This window comes from Clinocottus analis, unplaced genomic scaffold (genome assembly GCF_023055335.1).
Source record: "Clinocottus analis isolate CAN_PGR_092001 unplaced genomic scaffold, fCliAna1.0.p SCAF_72, whole genome shotgun sequence".
Taxonomy (NCBI): domain Eukaryota; kingdom Metazoa; phylum Chordata; class Actinopteri; order Perciformes; family Cottidae; genus Clinocottus; species Clinocottus analis.
In genome coordinates this window covers 187,465-206,670 of record NW_027176232.1, presented here as the reverse complement: position 1 = coordinate 206,670, position 19,206 = coordinate 187,465, and the positions used below count along the sequence as shown (strand labels likewise).

General features: G+C 47.3%; 3 protein-coding genes and 2 non-coding genes across 8 annotated transcripts; all 5 read right to left on the bottom strand.

Moving 5' to 3' along the window:
- Window positions 1–325: 325 nt before the first annotated feature.
- Window positions 326–3,731, bottom strand: rpl17 (ribosomal protein L17). The gene is made up of 7 exons (XM_068566996.1): window positions 3,668–3,731; window positions 3,214–3,263; window positions 3,006–3,046; window positions 2,192–2,326; window positions 1,602–1,700; window positions 860–1,051; window positions 326–409 (listed from the first exon to the last, which is right to left on the bottom strand). The coding sequence occupies exons 2-7, from the start codon at window positions 3,251–3,253 to the stop codon at window positions 362–364; spliced, it is 555 nt and encodes a 184-aa protein (XP_068423097.1). The 5' UTR covers window positions 3,254–3,263; window positions 3,668–3,731; the 3' UTR covers window positions 326–361.
- Window positions 2,585–2,649, bottom strand: LOC137779341 (small nucleolar RNA SNORD58). Its single transcript, XR_011077047.1, has one exon. It is a non-coding gene; the product is annotated as a small nucleolar RNA SNORD58 (small nucleolar RNA).
- On the bottom strand, window positions 3,117–3,180 carry LOC137779340 (small nucleolar RNA SNORD58). The gene has a single exon (XR_011077046.1). It is a non-coding gene; the product is annotated as a small nucleolar RNA SNORD58 (small nucleolar RNA).
- Window positions 3,732–4,508: 777 nt separating the features above from the next.
- mfhas1 (multifunctional ROCO family signaling regulator 1) lies at window positions 4,509–14,451 on the bottom strand. The gene is made up of 3 exons (XM_068566992.1): window positions 11,136–14,451; window positions 5,787–6,005; window positions 4,509–5,682 (listed from the first exon to the last, which is right to left on the bottom strand). The coding sequence occupies exons 1-2, from the start codon at window positions 14,092–14,094 to the stop codon at window positions 5,875–5,877; spliced, it is 3,090 nt and encodes a 1,029-aa protein (XP_068423093.1). The 5' UTR covers window positions 14,095–14,451; the 3' UTR covers window positions 4,509–5,682; window positions 5,787–5,874.
- Window positions 14,452–15,120: 669 nt separating this feature from the next.
- On the bottom strand, window positions 15,121–18,067 carry ppp1r3b (protein phosphatase 1, regulatory subunit 3B). Of its 4 annotated transcripts, none has more exons than XM_068566967.1 (3): window positions 17,977–18,067; window positions 17,059–17,380; window positions 15,121–16,913 (listed from the first exon to the last, which is right to left on the bottom strand). In XM_068566967.1, exon 3 carries the CDS (start codon window positions 16,893–16,895, stop codon window positions 16,047–16,049), a length of 849 nt encoding a protein of 282 aa, XP_068423068.1. In that variant the 5' UTR covers window positions 16,896–16,913; window positions 17,059–17,380; window positions 17,977–18,067; the 3' UTR covers window positions 15,121–16,046. The 4 variants fall into 4 exon arrangements, with proteins under 4 accessions (XP_068423068.1, XP_068423069.1, XP_068423071.1 ...); XM_068566968.1 differs by having other exon boundaries at window positions 17,225–17,380; XM_068566970.1 differs by having other exon boundaries at window positions 15,121–17,380.
- Window positions 18,068–19,206: the final 1,139 nt, after the last annotated feature.

Genomic DNA, 19,206 nt, shown 5'->3' with positions numbered 1-19,206 from the left:
AGTACAGTGTTAAAAAGTACTACCTCTAAGTACATGTAGGAGTACCCCATGATAGACAAGTGTAGAAACACCACGTAGTACACAAAGTGTGTACAAATACCCGCGTGGTACACAAGGTGTGTACAGGTACCCCCATAGTACACAGTGTGTACATGTACCCTCGTAGTACACAAAGTGTGTATAATTACACCCCCTTGGGAGTACACAAAATGCATTTAAGTACCCCCGTAGTAAACAATACAAGTACCCCATGGTAGACAAAGTGTGTATAAGTACCCCAAGGTAGACAAAGTGTGTATAAGTACACAGAAAGACGCAGCAGAAGTTTTCCGGTCAGAATGTGTAGTTTTTATTTATAATTTTATTCGCGAGCCATCAGCTTCTGCTTCTTCAGCTTCTTCTGGGAAACCTGAGGAGAAAACACAAACCACAGGGTGAACACACAGACCCACAACACAGACCCACAGGGCGACAACACAGACCCACACCACAGACCCACAGGGCGACAACACAGCTGATACCCGTCGTGATCAGAACGCTCAGGTCTTGTAAGTCTCTTCATGAGGATCAAAGGTGTCCTAAATCATCATCACTGCGTTCACGGTTTAACTCGAGAGGTCTGACGTTCACGTCTACAGTTTAATGTGCCGCTGCAGGGCAGCATGACGCCCATCTATTACAAATATTCGTATACATTAAAAAATAAATTCTAAAAATATTCTTATATATTAAAAAAAACATTCGTATATACCATATATTTATATATATAAATAATATTTTTCATCTAATTCAGTTATGTTCTTCGTTTAAAATGGCCGCTGTAGTTTTATTTGGGTCAGACCAGCAGAACAGGACCCACCTTCTTCTTCTGGGCCACCTCCTCCTCGGGTTTGGGTACGATGGTCTCCTTCTCGGTGAGGATCATCTCGATGTGGCACGGAGAGCTCATGTACGGGTTGATGCGGCCGTGAGCGCGGTACGTACGGCGCCGCATCTTAGGCGCCTTGTTGACCTGGATGTGCTCGATCACCAGAGAGTCCACGTCCAGACCCTGCAAACCAGACCGGATCAGAACCAGAACACCCAGACCAGCTCGGAGCTTCAATAACACTATAAAAACACTAAAGCACCACAGAAGAAGAACAAGGGTCAAACAAATGTGAAACTGACGTCTGCAGTGATACTCTTCTTCCTCTTCACCAGTTACGTAATCAGAACGCTCAGATCTTACAAGTCATCTTCATGTGGATCAAAGGTGTCCTAAATCATCATCACTGCGTTCACCATGTGATATAAAATTATATATATATATATATATATATATATATATATATATATATATATATATATATATATATAAATAAATAAATAAATAAATAAATAAATAAACACTATTCAGTTATAAATCTCACTTCATTTAAATTGACCTCTTTAGTTTTATTTGTTTTTTAACTCTGAATGTTCTGTTTGTTTTACACTAAAAATTATTTCAGTTTTAAAACCACATCTATCCTGAAGCCCCGCCCCTTTCAGCGCTGATTGACAGTTGTCTCTTTCAATAGGAGTGTCTTCAGACTTCTTCCCGTGAGGCGTTCAGGTACCTTGAGCTCTGCGTTGCTTTCGGCATTCTTCAGCATGTGCAGCAGGAACTCTGCGCTCTTCTTGGGCCAGCGGCCTTGAGTCCAGCCGAACTGCTTAGCCTGCAAACAACAACAACAACAACAGTGTTTACAAGTACTAACCTCAGGCACAGTATGCACAAGTAGTACCTTTAAGTAACTACAAAGCATGTAAAAGTACAACCAAAAAACACTAACTACTAACCCTAAGTACGAAATGTGTGTGAGAACACAAAACATGTAGAAGTATCCTTAAATACGTATATAGCATGTACAAGTACCTCACTGTATACAAAGCGTGTACAAGTACACAGAAGGACGCTCTTAGGTCAAAAGTACTACTTTTAGGTACATCAAGTGCTTATCAGGGCGCTAGGGAACCAGGGGAACCACCGCAGAACTGGTTCCCGCCGCAGGAAAGAACCATTAGCTTCGTGATGAGAAGCGCCAGCAGCCGTTAGCATCTCAGCAAGCTAACTGTTCCGCTGCGGGGGGAACCGGGCTATGGTTCTGCGGGGAACCGGGCTATGGTTCTGCGGGGAACCCGGCGGTGGACCTGCGGGAGCACGTACCTGAGCGCAGCGGCCCACGCCTCCGTTGTAGCGCCGGAACGGGACGCACTGGTGCTTCACGATCACGTCCCGCAGGTACTTGTTGGCTTTGCGAATGTGCATCCCCTTGATGGCCTGGGCCGACTCACGGGTGTTCTGGTGGAGAAAACAAGCGCCACGCGGATTATGAAGGGGCGGAGCCAACAGCGGGGGCCAATCAGAGCAGTAATAAACCCATTTAACAGTTTGCTTCCTGATTAAACTACTTTACACAAACAGATGGTTTATCATTACTTAATTATCTACATGCTACTAGCCTTCTCCTCATAACATTTAAATCCTTTTTTATACATCATAATATTCCCATCACCTTCATGTTATTGATCCGCTACACTAGTGATCAATACTCATCAGAACGCTCAGATCTTATATTTCATCTTCATGTGGATCAAAGGTGTCCTAAATAATCATCACTGCGTTCACCATGTAATATATATATATACACGCAATATTCAGTTCTAATGTCATGTAAACTGACCAGTAATCAATATAAATGTGTTAGAGACATTTATTTTGACATAATCTAAAACAATAAATAAAGTACTTTTCTGCATTTTAATTCCTGTTTAATATTTCATGAATAAAATTCAAGAAAAAATGTAATATTTGTAAATGTCTCCACTACCAGACAGTATGATGTCTGACTTATAAAAAGATGATTATAGTAATATTCACTTCCTGGTGGGGAATAAAGGAACAGATAACCAGGTTTAAAACATTTAAGTAAAATAAACTAAAAGTTAAAACAATAAACTACAAGTGAAACACTTCAAACCTTGAAGTGAACGCGCAGGTTGGAGCCCCTCGACTTGCATGCTGTGGAACAAACCAGCAGAACCATTAGCACCATTAGAACCGGCCTGTACCGTTAAAATAAACACGTGCAGCAGCTCAGGTCATCGTGTAGTTTCACAGTAAATCAAAGGTGTCCTAAGTCTTCATCACAGCTGCAGAACGAGGCTTTAACCCCACGTGGGACTCACATTTAGTCGGGTTCTCCGGGTCGAGAGAGTAGCGGACCATCTTCAGGTATCTGGAGGATCGGAGACAGTTTATTTATTAAATAACACCACAAAAGGTTTCTCGAAACTTCCGGTTGATATCAGCTCGTGTTAGATGATGTTTCGGCTCTAACGGCCTCCACAAACAGGGATCAGAAACTACAGGACCCGTTGTGAAACACAAGAAACTATAGTTCAGAAATTAGCGTTTCTTGGCTGGGGTTTGGTGCAGAAGGATCCAAGATGGCGGACAGCAACGCAGAGTGACAAATATCACAATACAACTAATTTCCCGTCTTTAAACACAGAAATGCAACATTAGCTGACATGTTTAACGGTTGTTAGCTAAACGCAGCGGGTTTAAACGAATGATGGTAAAGATTCGGTGAAGATTGAACGTAGATTCTCGTCTCCGCTAGCGGGACGGTTGTGTTACCTCTGAGGCCGCGGAGGGAAGAGGAAGAACCGGGGACGGCGCGCCTCCTCTTCAGCCTTCCACGCCGCGGCACCGCCCCCTGGTGGCTCGGAGGCGCAGTGCGTCCACTCGGACAGCAGGGGGCGGTGTAGCTCAGCTGTTCTCACGCAGACGTATATATATATATATATATATATATATATATATATATATATATATATATATATATATATATATATATATATATATATATAAAAATATATATATATATATATATATATATATATATATATATATATATATATATATATATATATATATATATATATATGTATTCTGTAAGTTATACTTCTTGTTTACATTACACCATCTGCTGTTGGATTATTAAAGTATTATCTCATATTATAGTATCTATATTATCCTACCTATATTATGTTATCTTACATTTATCTGACAACTAATAAATGATGTATTATTAATTACACATTAAAATTTTAAATAAGTAATATATAATTCTGCATCAGGAGTAATTACATTTTGATCCTGATACTTTTACTTAAAAAAATAAAACACATAAAGTTGTTTAATTTGATTGTCTGATCTCAAGTTCATGAGATCACACACTCAAACGTGAACAAAAACGAGTTGAGTGTTTCCTGACATTTAATAACAATATTATCACGTTGGTTATTTAATAGTAATGTAATGGAATAATATTGTTACTTTAATAGTAATGTAATGTAATATTATTCATGTTGTTACATAGTAATATAAGGTAATATTCATGTTACTTAGGAACATAAGGTTCTCATTAAGGTTCCCTACAGAACATCTTAATAAAACACAGAGTTCTAAAGCAGTTGTTTATTTGGTTACTTCCTGTTGATTGTTTGTTCTCTTGTTTACAAAAATAAATTTATTATTTACACATTCAGTGAAAAACATTCAGACAAACAAAAGACCTGAAACTCTCCTGAAGATCCTCGAGGTCAAAGGTCATCTCATGTTGATCTTCCTCCTCCTCTTCCTCTCTCCTCTATGGAGATGCAGCTGTGTCACTTAGCATTTATTTTTATATATAGATATAATTTCTCCCTTTTGTGACTTTATGTATTTTCTATTCATCATGGTTGTGATAATTGGTGGAAAGTAATTACATGTACTCAAGTACTGTACATTTCTGAGGTACTTGTACTTTAGTGGAGGTACTTGTACTCCTTCAGTACACCTGAGAGTAAATATTGTACTTTATCATCCTTACATACTTTTACTTTAGTACTTTCAGTATATTTTGACGCTGATACTTTTTGTACTTTTACTTGCAACAAAGTATTTGCACAATGGAAAAAAAAGCATTTTTGCTGCAGTAAAACACTTGTGATAAATATTATATTGTGCTGCAGCTTTAATAATAATAGTAGTTTTTATAAAATCAGCCTCAGGATTATTTCACATGAACAGAATGTAAACACAGATGTGATGCATCACGGAACCAGGCTAGCAGTTTGCATCCGTTTACAGTCTTTATGCTAAGCTAAGCAGCTGACGGCTCCAGCTCTTCCTGCTTTGCTGCGTTCAGGTCGAACATTTCAACACATTTCAGTCCAGAAGGAATCAGACGTGACAGGAAGTGGAGAAACGTCTGATTGTCCTCGGAGGAGACGCCACGTTGTCCTCGGAGGAGACGCCACGTTGTCCTCGGAGGAGACGCCACGTTGTCCTCGGAGGAGACGCCACGTTGTCCTCGGAGGAGACGCCACGTTGTCCTCGGAGGAGACGCCACGTTGTCCTCGGAGGAGACGCCACGTTGTCCTCGGAGGAGACGCCACATTGTCCTCGGAGGAGACGCCACATTGACCTCGGAGGAGACGCCACATTGACCTCGGAGGAGACGCCACATTGACCTCGGAGGAGACGCCACATTGTCCTCGGAGGAGACGCCACATTGTCCTCGGAGGAGACGCCACATTGTCCTCGGAGGAGACGCCACATTGTCCTCGGAGGAGACGCCACATTGACCTCGGAGGAGGAGCAACCTGCAGGAGGAGAGAGCCAAAGTCATGTATGAAGACAAACACACATTATAAACACTTATCCCTAAACCTGCAGACATGAAACTGAGTAATGAAGGAGTACGTACGCGTGAGCCAGTGAGCTGCTGTCAGTATGGGCGTGGCTGCAGTGGGCGTGGCTGCAGTGGGCGTGGCCACAGGGGGCGGGCCCTCAGCTCACTTGAGCCCCGGGCTGACCACGGTGGGGGTGGGGGGGTAGACCAGCGCCACGTCGACACGCTCAGACCCGTTCTCTGGACAGATGAGCTCAGTCAGACCTTCAGGCCTCTGCTGACTCAGCAGCTCACCTGGAACACAGACAGGAAGTCAGACAGATAGACAGGAAGTCAGACAGATAAACAACAAGGAGCGTCACATCACATCATATCATATGTGTGAGAGAGAGTGAGTGTTGCACGTGGCCAGCAGGGGGCACCTGGTCTCTGTATTAAAGAGCACATGTTGAACCTGTTACTGCTGTTGTCATAGTGATCAGGGCCCGAGCTCTGACAGTCAGAGCGGAGGACCCATTGAAATGCAAATGTTGATTATAATTTGGTATTATTCACGTTCTCATGCGTCATATTATATTTCATCAGATATTTTCATTTTTCTTGATATCTCATTGTGTGTGGAAGATACAACCCAAGTAACCTCTTCGGGGCCAGACTTCGTACGTCGATACATAAAACTTCCAAATCACTTAACCTATCGCGTTGTAGTGCATGTCAACATCGTGTCCCTTAACGTACACACTTTTTTTAAACACCAGGGGGCGCTGCAGTGAATTGCTCAATTTTGGCGTTTTCCTTGATTTCAGGCATTGTACTCCAATTATTCCTACAAATTAAATACAATTGTTTTTTAAAGTGTTTTCAGTTTTCTAAGTTTAAGTGATTTAAGTTTTTTAAAAGTAAGTTTTTTAAGTTTTAAAAACTTAAACTCAAATTTTAAAAACTTAAATTGTCTGGTCTCCGACATGCTTGAGCGAAGGCCAGCTCACAGCAGCTCTAATTATTATTATTATGATTATGATTGTTGTTATTATTATTATTATTATTATTATTATTATTATTATTATTATTATAGGGGGCTTCTGTTGAGAGAATCAATCATAATATTGATAATAACCTGATGTTACTGAGTTTAGCAGAGTAGCTGCTAAGTTTATGAAACTGTCTGTTGGAATAATTTAGTAAATATGATCATTTGTCCTCTGACCATCAGGAGCAGCGCTGCTGTGAAGAGCGTGTTCCCTCTGCTCAGCAGGAGGAGGAGAAGTCTCACCCCCTCACCCCCTCACCCCCTCACCACTCAAACCATTCGGCTTATTGATCCGTTTACTTCTCTCTGCTGGTCTGGAGACGACTGGTCTGTCTGGAGCCGGAGATACTGGATCTCTCAGCTACAGCCAGAAGACAGTCAGAGTACAGCCAGAAGACAGCCAGAAGACAGTCAGAGTACAGCCAGAAGACAGACAGAAGACAGTCAGAAGACAGACAGAAGACAGACAGAAGACAGTCAGAAGACAGACAGAAGACAGTCAGAGTACAGCCAGAAGACAGTCAGAAGACAGACAGAAGACAGCCGACAGTCAGAAGACAGACAGAAGACAGACAGAAGACAGTCAGAGTACAGCCAGAAGACAGTCAGAAGACAGCCAGAAGACAGTCAGAAGACAGCCAGAAGACAGTCAGAAGACAGACAGAGTACAGCCAGAAGACAGTCAGAAGACAGTCAGAAGACAGCCAGAAGACAGTCAGAAGACAGACAGAAGACAGCCAGAAGACAGTCAGAAGACAGACAGAAGACAGACAGAAGACAGCCGACAGTCAGAAGACAGACAGAAGACAGTCAGAAGACAGTCAGAGTACAGCCAGAAGACAGTCAGAAGACAGACAGAAGACAGCCAGAAGACAGACAGAAGACAGCCGACAGTCAGAAGGCAGACAGAAGACAGACAGAAGACAGTCAGAGTACAGCCAGAAGACAGTCAGAAGACAGCCAGAAGACAGTCAGAAGACAGACAGAAGACAGACAGAAGACAGCCGACAGTCAGAAGACAGTCAGAGTACAGCCAGAAGACAGCCAGAAGACAGTCAGAAGACAGTCAGAAGACAGACAGAAGACAGCCAGAAGACAGACAGAAGACAGCCGACAGTCAGAAGACAGTCAGAAGACAGTCAGAGTACAGCCAGAAGACAGCCAGAAGACAGTCAGAAGACAGTCAGAAGACAGCCAGAAGACAGTCAGAAGACAGCCAGAAGACAGTCAGAAGACAGCCAGAAGACAGTCAGAAGACAGTCAGAAGACAGCCAGAAGACAGTCAGAAGACAGCCAGAAGACAGTCAGAAGACAGTCAGAAGACAGCCAGAAGACAGTCAGAGTACAGCCAGAAGACAGACAGAAGACAGACAGAAGACAGAGTACAGCCAGAGTTGAATGTCCTTATGGAGAAGTCTCAAATAAAGCAGTGACACACTTTCACTTCATAAATATGTAAATATTTCTTCCACCAGATTAGATTTGTTTTTCATTAGTAAGCAGCTCATGTGTCCAGCTGTGTGCCCGGAATTAGACCTCCTCCTCCTCCTCCTCCTCCTCCTCCTCCTCCTCCTCCTCCTCCTCCTCCTCCTCCTCCTCCTCCTCCTCCTCCTCCTCCTCCTCCTCCTCCTCCTCCTCCTCCCCTTCCTCTTCCTCCTCCTCCTCCTCCCCTTCCTCCCATTCCTCCCTCCTCCCTCCTCACATTCCTTCTCGCCGGCCGCCTGCCTCCATAAAAGGAAAGAGAGCGGCTCCTGTGAGGAGGTACTCTTCCTGTTTCCAGGAAGCTCTTCAGTCACTTCCTGTTCCATTGTGAGCCTCTTTCTGCTTTTATCCGTTTTATATTATGAGAAAGTCTTCATGTCTTTAAAGAAGTTACACACGTTCCAACATGTTTTTGATGCTGAATGATGTGTAAATCATTATGTACTAAACATTTCCTTCATGGGAGAAAAGAAAGTGAAGCTACTCCTCAGTGTCCTGATCTACATGAACTACTTCATAAATAGAAACACATCAATCTGAATCTCTTTGAATGTCCACATTCTTATCACAACAACAACAATAGCTGATCACAACGAGCGCTCAGATTAACAACGTCCAACTGCTTCAACCGGATTACACTGCTCCTCACAGTGGCGGCCATTTTGTTTCTGATCCGATAGAACGACATCGCATCACTTCCTCCTGCTCTCCGATTGGCTCGTCCAGCCGTCACTTTCATTTAAATATTTACAATCTTCCACCCCGAAATAGAAATGAGTTCAAGAGCCAAGGAGAGGAAGACTCCTCCTCTTCCTCACCCGTCACCTGGTAACTGGGTCACATGACCAGAACCAGAGATCATGCGAGCTTACGGTCACTAATCCTCCTCAGGACCAGAGCTGCTGCTCCCATCATGCACTGCTGCTCTCATTTCAGTTTCTGTAGTTCTGGTCTGCACATGCTCAGTAGGGAGCAGGAATATTCACGCTGAACATTAGTTATTAAACTAATCAATAGTTGTTTACTTTCCTATTGATCAACAAAACGTTCCTTCAAAACAAAAGAACCCGTCAGCCTGCGAGCTAACATGCTAGCAGCAGTCAGACAGCTCTCCGTCTCAAGAGACTCAGAGGAAAACCAGGACGTGAGAAACAGATCTGCTGACGAGAGGATCAACATAATCCTCAGTGATCAGCAGCTGCACCACTGAGAGCTGCTCAGGAATGTGTCCTACTTCAGTCCACAGGAAACACTCCAGAAATAACTCAGAGCCACAGAGTCACAGAGTCACAGAGCCACAGAGCCACAGAGCCACAGAGTCACAGAGCCACAGAGCCACAGAGTCACAGAGTCAAAGAGCCACAGAGTTACAGAGTCAAAGAGTCACAGAGTCAGAGAGTCACAGAGTCACAGAGTCACAGAGTCAGAGAGTCACAGAGTCACAGAGTCAAAGACCCACAGAGTCACAGAGCCACAGAGCTACAGAGTCACAGAGTCAAAGAGCCACAGAGTTACAGAGTCAAAGAGCCACAGAGTCACAGAGCCAGAGAGTCAAAGAGTCACAGAGTCACAGAGCCAGAGAGTCAAAGAGTCACAGAGCCAGAGAGTCAAAGAGTCACAGAGTCACAGAGTCAGAGAGTCACAGAGTCACAGAGTCACAGAGCCAGAGAGCCAGAGAGCCAGAGAGTCACAGAGTCACAGAGTCAGATTATTTAGTCTTCACCAAGTGAAGGTAACAATAACATCAATAACACCTTTAAAAGAGTCATCAGCTGATCAGCATATTGCTACATCACACCTGATAATGTCATCACAGGCCGGCCCGCCGGTCACATGACGCACGATGATGTCACTTCCTGTCTGAGCCGAGTCAACATGAAGCAGCAGACGAGTTTCAACATGTCGACTACAAAGAAACGCTGAGCTGTTAGTTTACTATGTACAGACACAAACTTACAGTCTGGAATCAATACACAGGAATTATTCATATAAATAAATAATTACACACACACACACACACACACAAAGAGAGAGAGTGAGGGTGAGAGAGAGATATGTGTGTGTATGTATGTGTGTGAGGCTGGTCGGTCGCAGCACTTTCCCTCTTGTGGATCTTTTCTCTCACTCTCTGCTCGTTTTAATCCAGTTACAGGATTTAAATCGGATTAAAACCAGAGAAGAAGAAGAAGAAGAAGAAGAAGAACCTGTTCTTCCTGACGTTTTAGGTTTCAGTCTGAACATGTTGAGACTCAAAACGGATCAGGATCCTGTACGTTTAGTATTTTGAGTTGTTTGTAAAACTGCTGCAGGTCTTTTATTTTGAAGGAGAAGTTATAAAAAACAGAAACTAGTTTAAAGTATTAGAACTTAAAACTCGGGAATCAAGCAGAAACATCCGCACAATGTCTGTCAGCGCATAGAAACCTTCTGACTAAATTATTGATTATGAATCAGAATAATCACATCAGGCCGCCACAATAAAAGCTCTTAAAAGCTGAGTGTTTAATGGATCAGAAAAAAAGAAAAGAAAACGAGGATGAGGAGACGACTTCCATCATTTAGTGGAATCCTCTTCCTCAGTGTCCCTCTGAAGCTGGTTAGCTTAGCTTAGCTTAAAGACGGGAAACCGGGGGAAACTGTTAGCCTCTGATAAAATTATTCATGATTTTACCCTTTGTGTCCTTTAATTTTTAAGAATCAAAGATCTCATCTCAAAAACGCATCTCATAAAATAAATGTTATTACTTTAAACATGTCTCATCTCTTTGGTGCTTTTCTTTGTAATATATCTTATTGTTATCGCTCTAAGTAAAATATTAGTTATGTCTAAATGTCGAATAAACACATTCCAACTGAGTATTAGTCATTACACTAGTCGGTTGCACAGGTGTGGGCGTGTCCTCGGGTCTTACCTGGGAAGCCGTGCGGCTGGGCTGCGCCCCTCTTCAGGCACTTGGAGCAGAGCACGTGGGCGGAGTACAGCAGACCGGGCCACTCCTGCAGCAGCGCGTCCAGCTGCTCCACCAGCGGTGTGACGGCCTGCCAGGCGGTCCAGATGTTGGGCAGCGAGGCGTGGCTGGCGATGGACAGCGTCTCCGGCCGCTGCGTCCCTCCGGCCGGCCGGTGGCTGATCACCACGGGGACTTTACCTCGGTAGGCCAGGATCTGCCGCCGGCCGTCCGCCCGCTGCACCACGTGGCTATTGATCTGCACGCTGAAGCGCGCGAACAGGCCGGGTGGAAACAGGAAGGGGAAGCTGTACCGGATGTGCAGCTGCTCCACGGAGAAGAAGGGGCACGGCGGCGGCGAGGAGCCGCCGGACGAGGCCTCCGCCTGCGGCTCCTCGCTGCTCACGTAGCTGGGGAACTTGTACCAGGCCGGAGCGCCGTTCAGCGGCCGGCCGCGCGGCTTGTTGATGCAGTAGCAGATGCCCATCTTCTCCAGAAGCTCCATGACAAGCTGCAGGTCCTGCTGCGTCCGGATGAGCGGCCGCAGCAGCAGGCGAATGACATTGGAGGGCAGGAGGCCGTGCTGAAGGAAGCCCTCCACGTGGGGCTGCAGCGGGGTCACTCTCAGGGGCTCCCCCGCCTCGTCCTCTACCACCAAACTCACCCGGCCCCTGTCCCCCCTCTCGCCCTCGGAGAGCAGCCGGGCCAGCAGAGAGCGCTCGTCCCTCTGGAAGAACACGTTCAGGATGGCGATGAAGCGCGGGAGGTTGTGGAACACGTACTCCTTCAGGGTGAGGCTGTCCTCAAAGTACAGCAGCTTGCCGCTCTCGTGCAGGTAGGACAAGGCGCTCTGCAGCCGGTCCTCCGTTAGCCCGGCCTGGAGGCCCAGACGGGCAGAGTCCCACCACGACAGCCACAGGTCTCTGGGCTTGATGTGCAGCTCCTCCAGCACCTGCCAGGACTTGGGCAGCACGCGGTGAAGGTTGGGGAAGATGTCCCTGTGGTCCGCAACGGACATGAGCTTGTCCCGCAGCCGCTGGATGTTCCTCTGGCTCTCCGTGCAGCTGACGCTCAGCACCGGAGACAAGATCTGCAGCCGGTGGTTCAGCATGTACTGCAGCTGCGACTTCCTCCGCCGCAGGTTTCTGTCGGAGACGCCGTAGAAGAGGACGTGAGGACTGGAGCAGCGGAGGTTGTAGCCCTGCTCCAGCCCCTGGTCCACCTGCAGGGCCTGAGTCCTCAGGACGTGGACGTCCCTCTTCTCCTGCAGGCCGATCTGTCTGTGGATGTCCAGACTCTTGTCCTCCAGCTCCGCCTCCCCACACAGGTCTGCATGCGTCCCCACCAGGCACACCACCGCATGGGGCACTTTGGCCCCGAGCAGGTGGAGGAAGTACCCCACGTGGGCGTAGAAGTCCTGGGGCAAATACGCCTTCAGGTTGACGGCGAGGACGTAGAGCGCCCCAGGCGAGAGGAAGAACGGGTTGATGAGGTCATAGTTCGGCTTCCCCGACAAGTCGAACACCAGGAAGCTGAGGCAGCGCTCTGCGTCCGCCACCCAGTTGGTGACTTCGATCCCTTTGTTTCCCGGAGCGCCCTGAACGCCCGGCTGCACGCTCGCCACGCTCTGCCTCAGTCGGGTCTTTCCGGCATTGCTGGTCCCCATCAGGACCAGCTTGAGGCGTGGCTTCACGGCCAGCTGCACTTGAGCCAGCTCCTTCTGGTAGGCCGCGATGTACGGGATCCCCTTCATGCAGACCTCGTACGGAGGCTGGATGAGGGGGTTGTCCTTCACCTTCCAGATGTTCACCTTGGACAGGTTCCCAAAGTCATCTGGGAGAATGGCGATCTGGTTCCCCTGGAGAACCAGCTCCTCCAGTCTTTGCAGATCCACGATGGAGTCGGGCAGGTACGTGAGCTGGTTGTTGTCCAGCCAGAGGTTGGCCAGCCGCCCCAGCTGCCCAACCTCCTCTGGGATGTGGGTCAGCCTGTTCCTGCTCAGGTAGATCTCCTCCAACCCTGCGATGTTCAGGATCACCTGGGGGAAGTTTTCGAACTCGTTAGAGGACAGGTTGAGCATCTTGAGTCTCTGCATGTTGCTGAACGCCGCGGGCAGCGCCGACAGCTGGTTCCCGTCCAGCATCAGGCTCTCCAGCTGGCACAGTAGGCAGAAAGAGTCCGGCAGCGTGGACATGTGGAGGCTGCTGAGCCACAGGATCTTGATGGACCGCAGCTTCATGATGTCCGCCGGCAACGCCTGGAACTTGTTGCCGGAGCAATCCAGCTCCTCCAGCTCGCCAAGGGCCAGGATCTCGGGGGGGAACCGGTTCAGCTTGTTGTGATCCACGTCCAGAGTTCGCAACCTGGCGAGGGCGGAGAAGGACCCGGGGAGGTCGTGCAGGTCGTTGAAGCTCAGGTCGAGTTCCTCCAGAGACCCGAGCGCTCCGATCTGAGCCGGCAGAGTCTGGATCTTGTTGTGGCTGACGCACAGCTTCTTCAGTGCCGTCAGCTGGCCCACGCTGTCCGGGAGGCCCCTTAGGCCATTGTGGCTCATGTCGAGCTCCACCAGCCGCACTAGCTCCAGCACCACCCGGGGGACCGCGCAGAACCGGTTCCTGCGCAGCATGAGCACGCGCAGGTTGTTGAGGCTGGACCCCAGCGCGTCCGGCAGCTCCTGCAGGGAGTTGTTGCCCAGGTTCAGCGCCTCCACCTCGGCGATGTCCTCCGGCAGGACGATCTGGTTGTCGGTGGAGCACAGCGTGAGCTGCCGCAGGGTGCTGCGCAGCTTCCTGGAGCGCAGGGCGGCGTCCCTCCACAGCCTGGCGGTCTTCAGGTCGGTCTCCTTGTCCTGCACGGCCCTGCAGCCAGACCCCCCTTCCTCCTCCGCCGCCTCCGCCTCCTTGTTATCATGGAGAGTCTTCATGGAGACCCGGCGCGCAGCAGCATGGTGGACGCGGAGCTTCAGAAACCTGCGCGCCCCTCGGCGGAACAAAAGACGGGTCGTGTCGCGGGATTACGAGGCGTAGGAACGGCGGCAGGAGCGCGTGCGGCCGCGAAGGCATCGTCTGCTCGTGCGCCACAGAGACCACAGCGCGCTACAGCTGCGGGTTGAAGCCCCGATGCGAGGCGCAGCGCCGCGGGGTCACTGCGTCCTTCAGCGGCGTCCTCATCGCTCCGTGCCCGGATATAGAGCCGTGTCTGTGGGGAGCCGCTGCTCTCCTTCCTGGGAGCGGGGAGTGGAAGTGAGGCGGCCCGCACACTGCGTCAGATCTGTGGACCCTCCTCCTCCTCCTCCCCTCTCCTGCGTGGGGAGGAGGAGGAGGAGGAGGAGGAGGAGAAGAAAGTGATTGTTACAAGTGAATGTTAAAAAAGGTGGTTGGCTTTAATATAAACCGTTCCAGAGTCACAATCAGTCAGCTTTATTTATATATATATATATATATATATATATATATATATATATATATATATATATATATATATATATATATATATATATATATATATATATACACACACACACACACACACACACACACACACACACGTAATCTTTAAATAAATTAAGTGATCATAACATGATCTAAAATCTTTACCTGAGAGACAGAAGAGTTTGTCTCCACCTGCAGGACACGATGAGTAATGACCATCAACAACAACATTTACTCATGTCCAGAACCACATGATCCAGAACCAGGACCAGGAGTCCGGGACCAGCAGCAGAGTCCAGTTCTATATCAGACAGTTTCCTCACATAACTTTGTTTTATTAAACTTTTCTCTTCAAATATATTCAGACTCTTTGTTTATATTTTGTGAATTTAAATAAAACTAAATGTTTCCTTAACCGTGTTACAAGATTAAATAATAAACAACATTAATAACATACAACAAGAAGTAAAAATGTTTCACTTTATTAATTAATTTATTGTCTAAAACATGAGGTCCATCAGACATTCAGGATGATTTTAATAACAAACAGACAACACAAGTAAAAAGGTGCAAAAGGTTCAGATCAATAACAACAAGACGACCTCATTAAAACCATTGTTTGTTTCAATGAGCAGCAACACAACAACAACAACTTCAGGTTCCTTCAGAACACGGTCACCCAGAGCCGGTCTGGTGGTCACCTGGGAGGGCGGGTCCGACCGGGAAACATGTCCTCAGTACTACAGTCACCTGTCCTCAGTACTACTGTCACCTGTCCTCAGTACTACTGTCACCTGTCCTCAGTACTACTGTCACCTGTCCTCAGTACTACAGTCACCTGTCCTCAGTAATACTGTCACCTGTCCTCAGTAATACTGTCACCTGTCCTCAGTACTACAGTCACCTGTCCTCAGTACTGCAGTCACCTGTCCTCAGTACTACAGTCACCTGTCCTCAGTACTACTGTCACCTGTCCTCAGTACTACAGTCACCTGTCCTCAGTACTACTGTCACCTGTCCTCAGTACTACAGTCACCTGTCCTCAGTACTACTGTCACCTGTCCTCAGTAATACTGTCACCTGTCCTCAGTACTACAGTCACCTGTCCTCAGTACTACAGTCACCTGTCCTCAGTACTGCAGTCACCTGTCCTCAGTACTGCAGTCACCTGTCCTCAGTACTACAGTCACATGTCCTCAGTACTACAGTCACCTGTCCTCAGTACTGCAGTCACCTGTCCTCAGTACTGCAGTCACCTGTCCTCAGTACTACAGTCACATGTCCTCAGTACTGCAGTCTTGTGTTCTTGTGTCCTCAGTACCCGTGACCTCAGTAGTACAGTACCCGTGACCTCAGTAGTACAGTACCCGTGACCTCAGTAGTACAGTACCCTTGACCTCAGTAGTACAGTACCCGTGACCTCAGTAGTACAGTACCCGTGACCTCAGTAGTACGGTCCAGTGTTCTCGTGTCCAGCGTAACTCGGCCAGTCGGGGAAGATGCCGTGTGAACATGTGGGGCTTCCGTAGCGGTCGAAGTGAATCCCAAAGTCAATGGCGTCTGCGTGGCTGCTGGCAGCCGGCCGGCGCCCCCTGCTGGAGGCCCAGACGATGCGGTAGTTGCTCCCCTGGTTGCTGTCCCAGTGCTCGCGCCCGCAGACCTCATAGCAGACGGCGAACTCCACGTGCTCGTGAGGCCCCAGGTGCTCCGGCAGCGCAGCGCTGAAGGAGAAGGTGTCGCTGTAGGCGGTGGGGTACGAGTCCTTCACGTACTCGCAGCTTACGTCCCGGTGGCTCCGCCAGCCGTCCGACGTCAGCCGCAGCTTCACGACCTTCTGGAAGGACACGTTCTTCACCTTCACGGTGCCGGCCAGAGCACGCTCTTTCAGCACGCAGTGCTCCAGACACACCAGGTTCCTCTCCAGGCTCTGGCGGAAGTGCAGGTAGTCCGAGGAGGGCTGAGTGAAGTCCAGCACCAGCGTGTCCTCCGTGCACACCAGCGACAGAGACAGGGCTGAGCTGAGCATCTCCTGGACGTTCAGCGGGATGTCGATGGGGTCGTCGAACTGGGAGAAGGTCTTCACTCTGGTGAGGGACAGGCCCTGGTGGTCGGCAAACGTCACCTGCTTCTTGGCCTTACCGGAGTCTTTACTGAGGGCCGGCCCGTCCTCAGGGTCCGCCTGGTCCACGCAGGGGGGGCCCTGCAGTCTCAAGCAGGAGCTCAGAGCAGGTTTGCATGTCTGAGACATCCGGTACACAAACGCCTCCTTGGACAGGTACAGGGGGAGGGTCATGACGAGGCCTGCTGAGGTCTGAAACAGAGAGCAGATGGTCAACAACAGAGACCTGATTGTCTGTATATACATGTATGTATAAATGCACACATGTATGCATGCATGTCTGTATCCATACACGCATACATGCGTGTATATCAGTGGCGGGCAGTGGATTTTCTACCTGCACATTAGTCTCAATCAGTTGGGCTGATTTTAAAATTAAAAAAAGTTTAAACAATAAAATATAACTGTGTGATTGTCCAGCAGAAGGCTTCGCCGGCCCTGACGGCCCGTCACTGGTATGCAGCTCATTCAGTCAGAAACATGTGAATTCTCTTTTTCAGTACTTTTGAACTTTTGGACTTGAGGACGGGTCCCCCGCCGTGTGGCTGAGGCCTAAATATGGAGTCCACTGGTTGGTTACAGTGAGGTGTTGAGCTTGAGTAGAGCGGGTCAGGGCAGCCGATTGGTCAGGAGCAGAACCAATCAGGGGTCTTGATGGTCTATGAGAGACAGAAGCAGGTCATGGCTCTGGAAGTACTTTAAGTTCATGGTTACCTGTCATACAGGTCTAGTTTCTGCTACTTGTCCACATGAACAGACCTGGAGCTACCTGCAGATACAGAGAGTTACCTGGAGCTACCAGTGTGCTGCTACCAGTGTGCTGCTACCACACACACACACACACACACACACACACACACACACACACACACACACACACACACACACACACACACACACACACACACACACAATAACTTGACTAGCTCTTGTGCTTCATCTCCTCCTCTTCCTCCACCATAGATAACGCCTTCATCCTCTTCCTCCATCATAGATAACATGTTCCTCCTACTCTTCCTCTCCTGGTCATTAAACCTGATGACGCCATCAATCAACAGCTTCACTACTTTCTGCTCCAGCTCGCGAGCACCGGACTAACTTTTCCTCCTCTTCCTCCTTTTCTTCCTCTTCCCTCCCCCCTCTTCCTCTCCGCCGGCCACTCTTCTCTGTTTCTTCTCTCCTTCCTTCCTCCACTCCTCCACCTGCTTTTCCTCTCCGGTCGCCTGTCGCGCGCCTCCGTTACCTGCGCACTCACCTTTACTGCGCTTCTGTCATGGCGACGGTCTGCTCTTTGATGCGCGCGTCCTCACATCATAATCCTGTTGCACGGTCTCACTCGCGACCACAAGAGCCTACCCGGAGTGCACGTGAACAGCTGCACGTAGCCAATGGGGAGGCTTCCGAGGGCGGGGTTATGGGTTAGGGGGCGGGGCCTCCCGCCTGTCGCTCAGATGCCTGAAGTACGGAAGCTCCTGCAGGTCAGAAAGATGACGTATTCACATTATTTAGACAGTTACAGGCCCGTTTCTATTCATTAACAGTGAAATCTTTATGGAGATTAACTCGGCTTCATAACAATTACTTATGTCATAATTATGGCATGAGTATTATTTTGTTATTTTATATTTTTCTTTTTTAGTCAGAATTTTTATTCAGAACAAAAAACATCAGAATCAGAATCATTTATTATAAAATGAATAGTATGAGGTGAAAGCTGCACAACAATAAACACAGAACAAAACAATAAAACAATAAAGATAAACATAGAATAAAACAATAGACATAAAATAAAACAATAAACATATACATAGAATTCAAAAATAAACATAGACATAGAATAAAACAATAAACTGTTATTATTACCAGCCTACCAGCCTCATAACTTGACATCTTAAATAGATTAGACCTGTTACACGTGTTTTGTTAATGTTCTATAAATGATTGCTTTTAGGTCGTATTCATAATCAGCTCATGAAGTTCTGATCGGTGCAAAGTTATTTTGGCTTCTGCTCAACAAAGTTAGGAAACGAGCGGCTGGTCGTGTCAATATTTGATGAGGGACAAACTGAACACGGTTCAAGAGGAGAAGAGGCCGGGGAGAGGTCTCTGATAAGGACTCCCTGTCCCGGACTGCCCCCCTGCTGTGACCTGAAGCGCTGTGGAGAAGCAGGGGTCTGGATCCAAGCAACCTGGACCAGTGAAGCAGGGGTCTGGATCCATTATATATATATATATATATATATATATATATATATATATATATATATATATATATATATATATATATATATATATATATATATATATATATATATATATGTATGTATGTATATTTATATATATGTATATATGTATATTTATATATATATATATATGTATATATATATATATATATTCTGTATAGACAGTATATTATATACACAGTTAAGAATAATAACGTTAAGTAATTCCTTCCCCTTCCTGTGGAGGGCAGTAGTGAACCCTG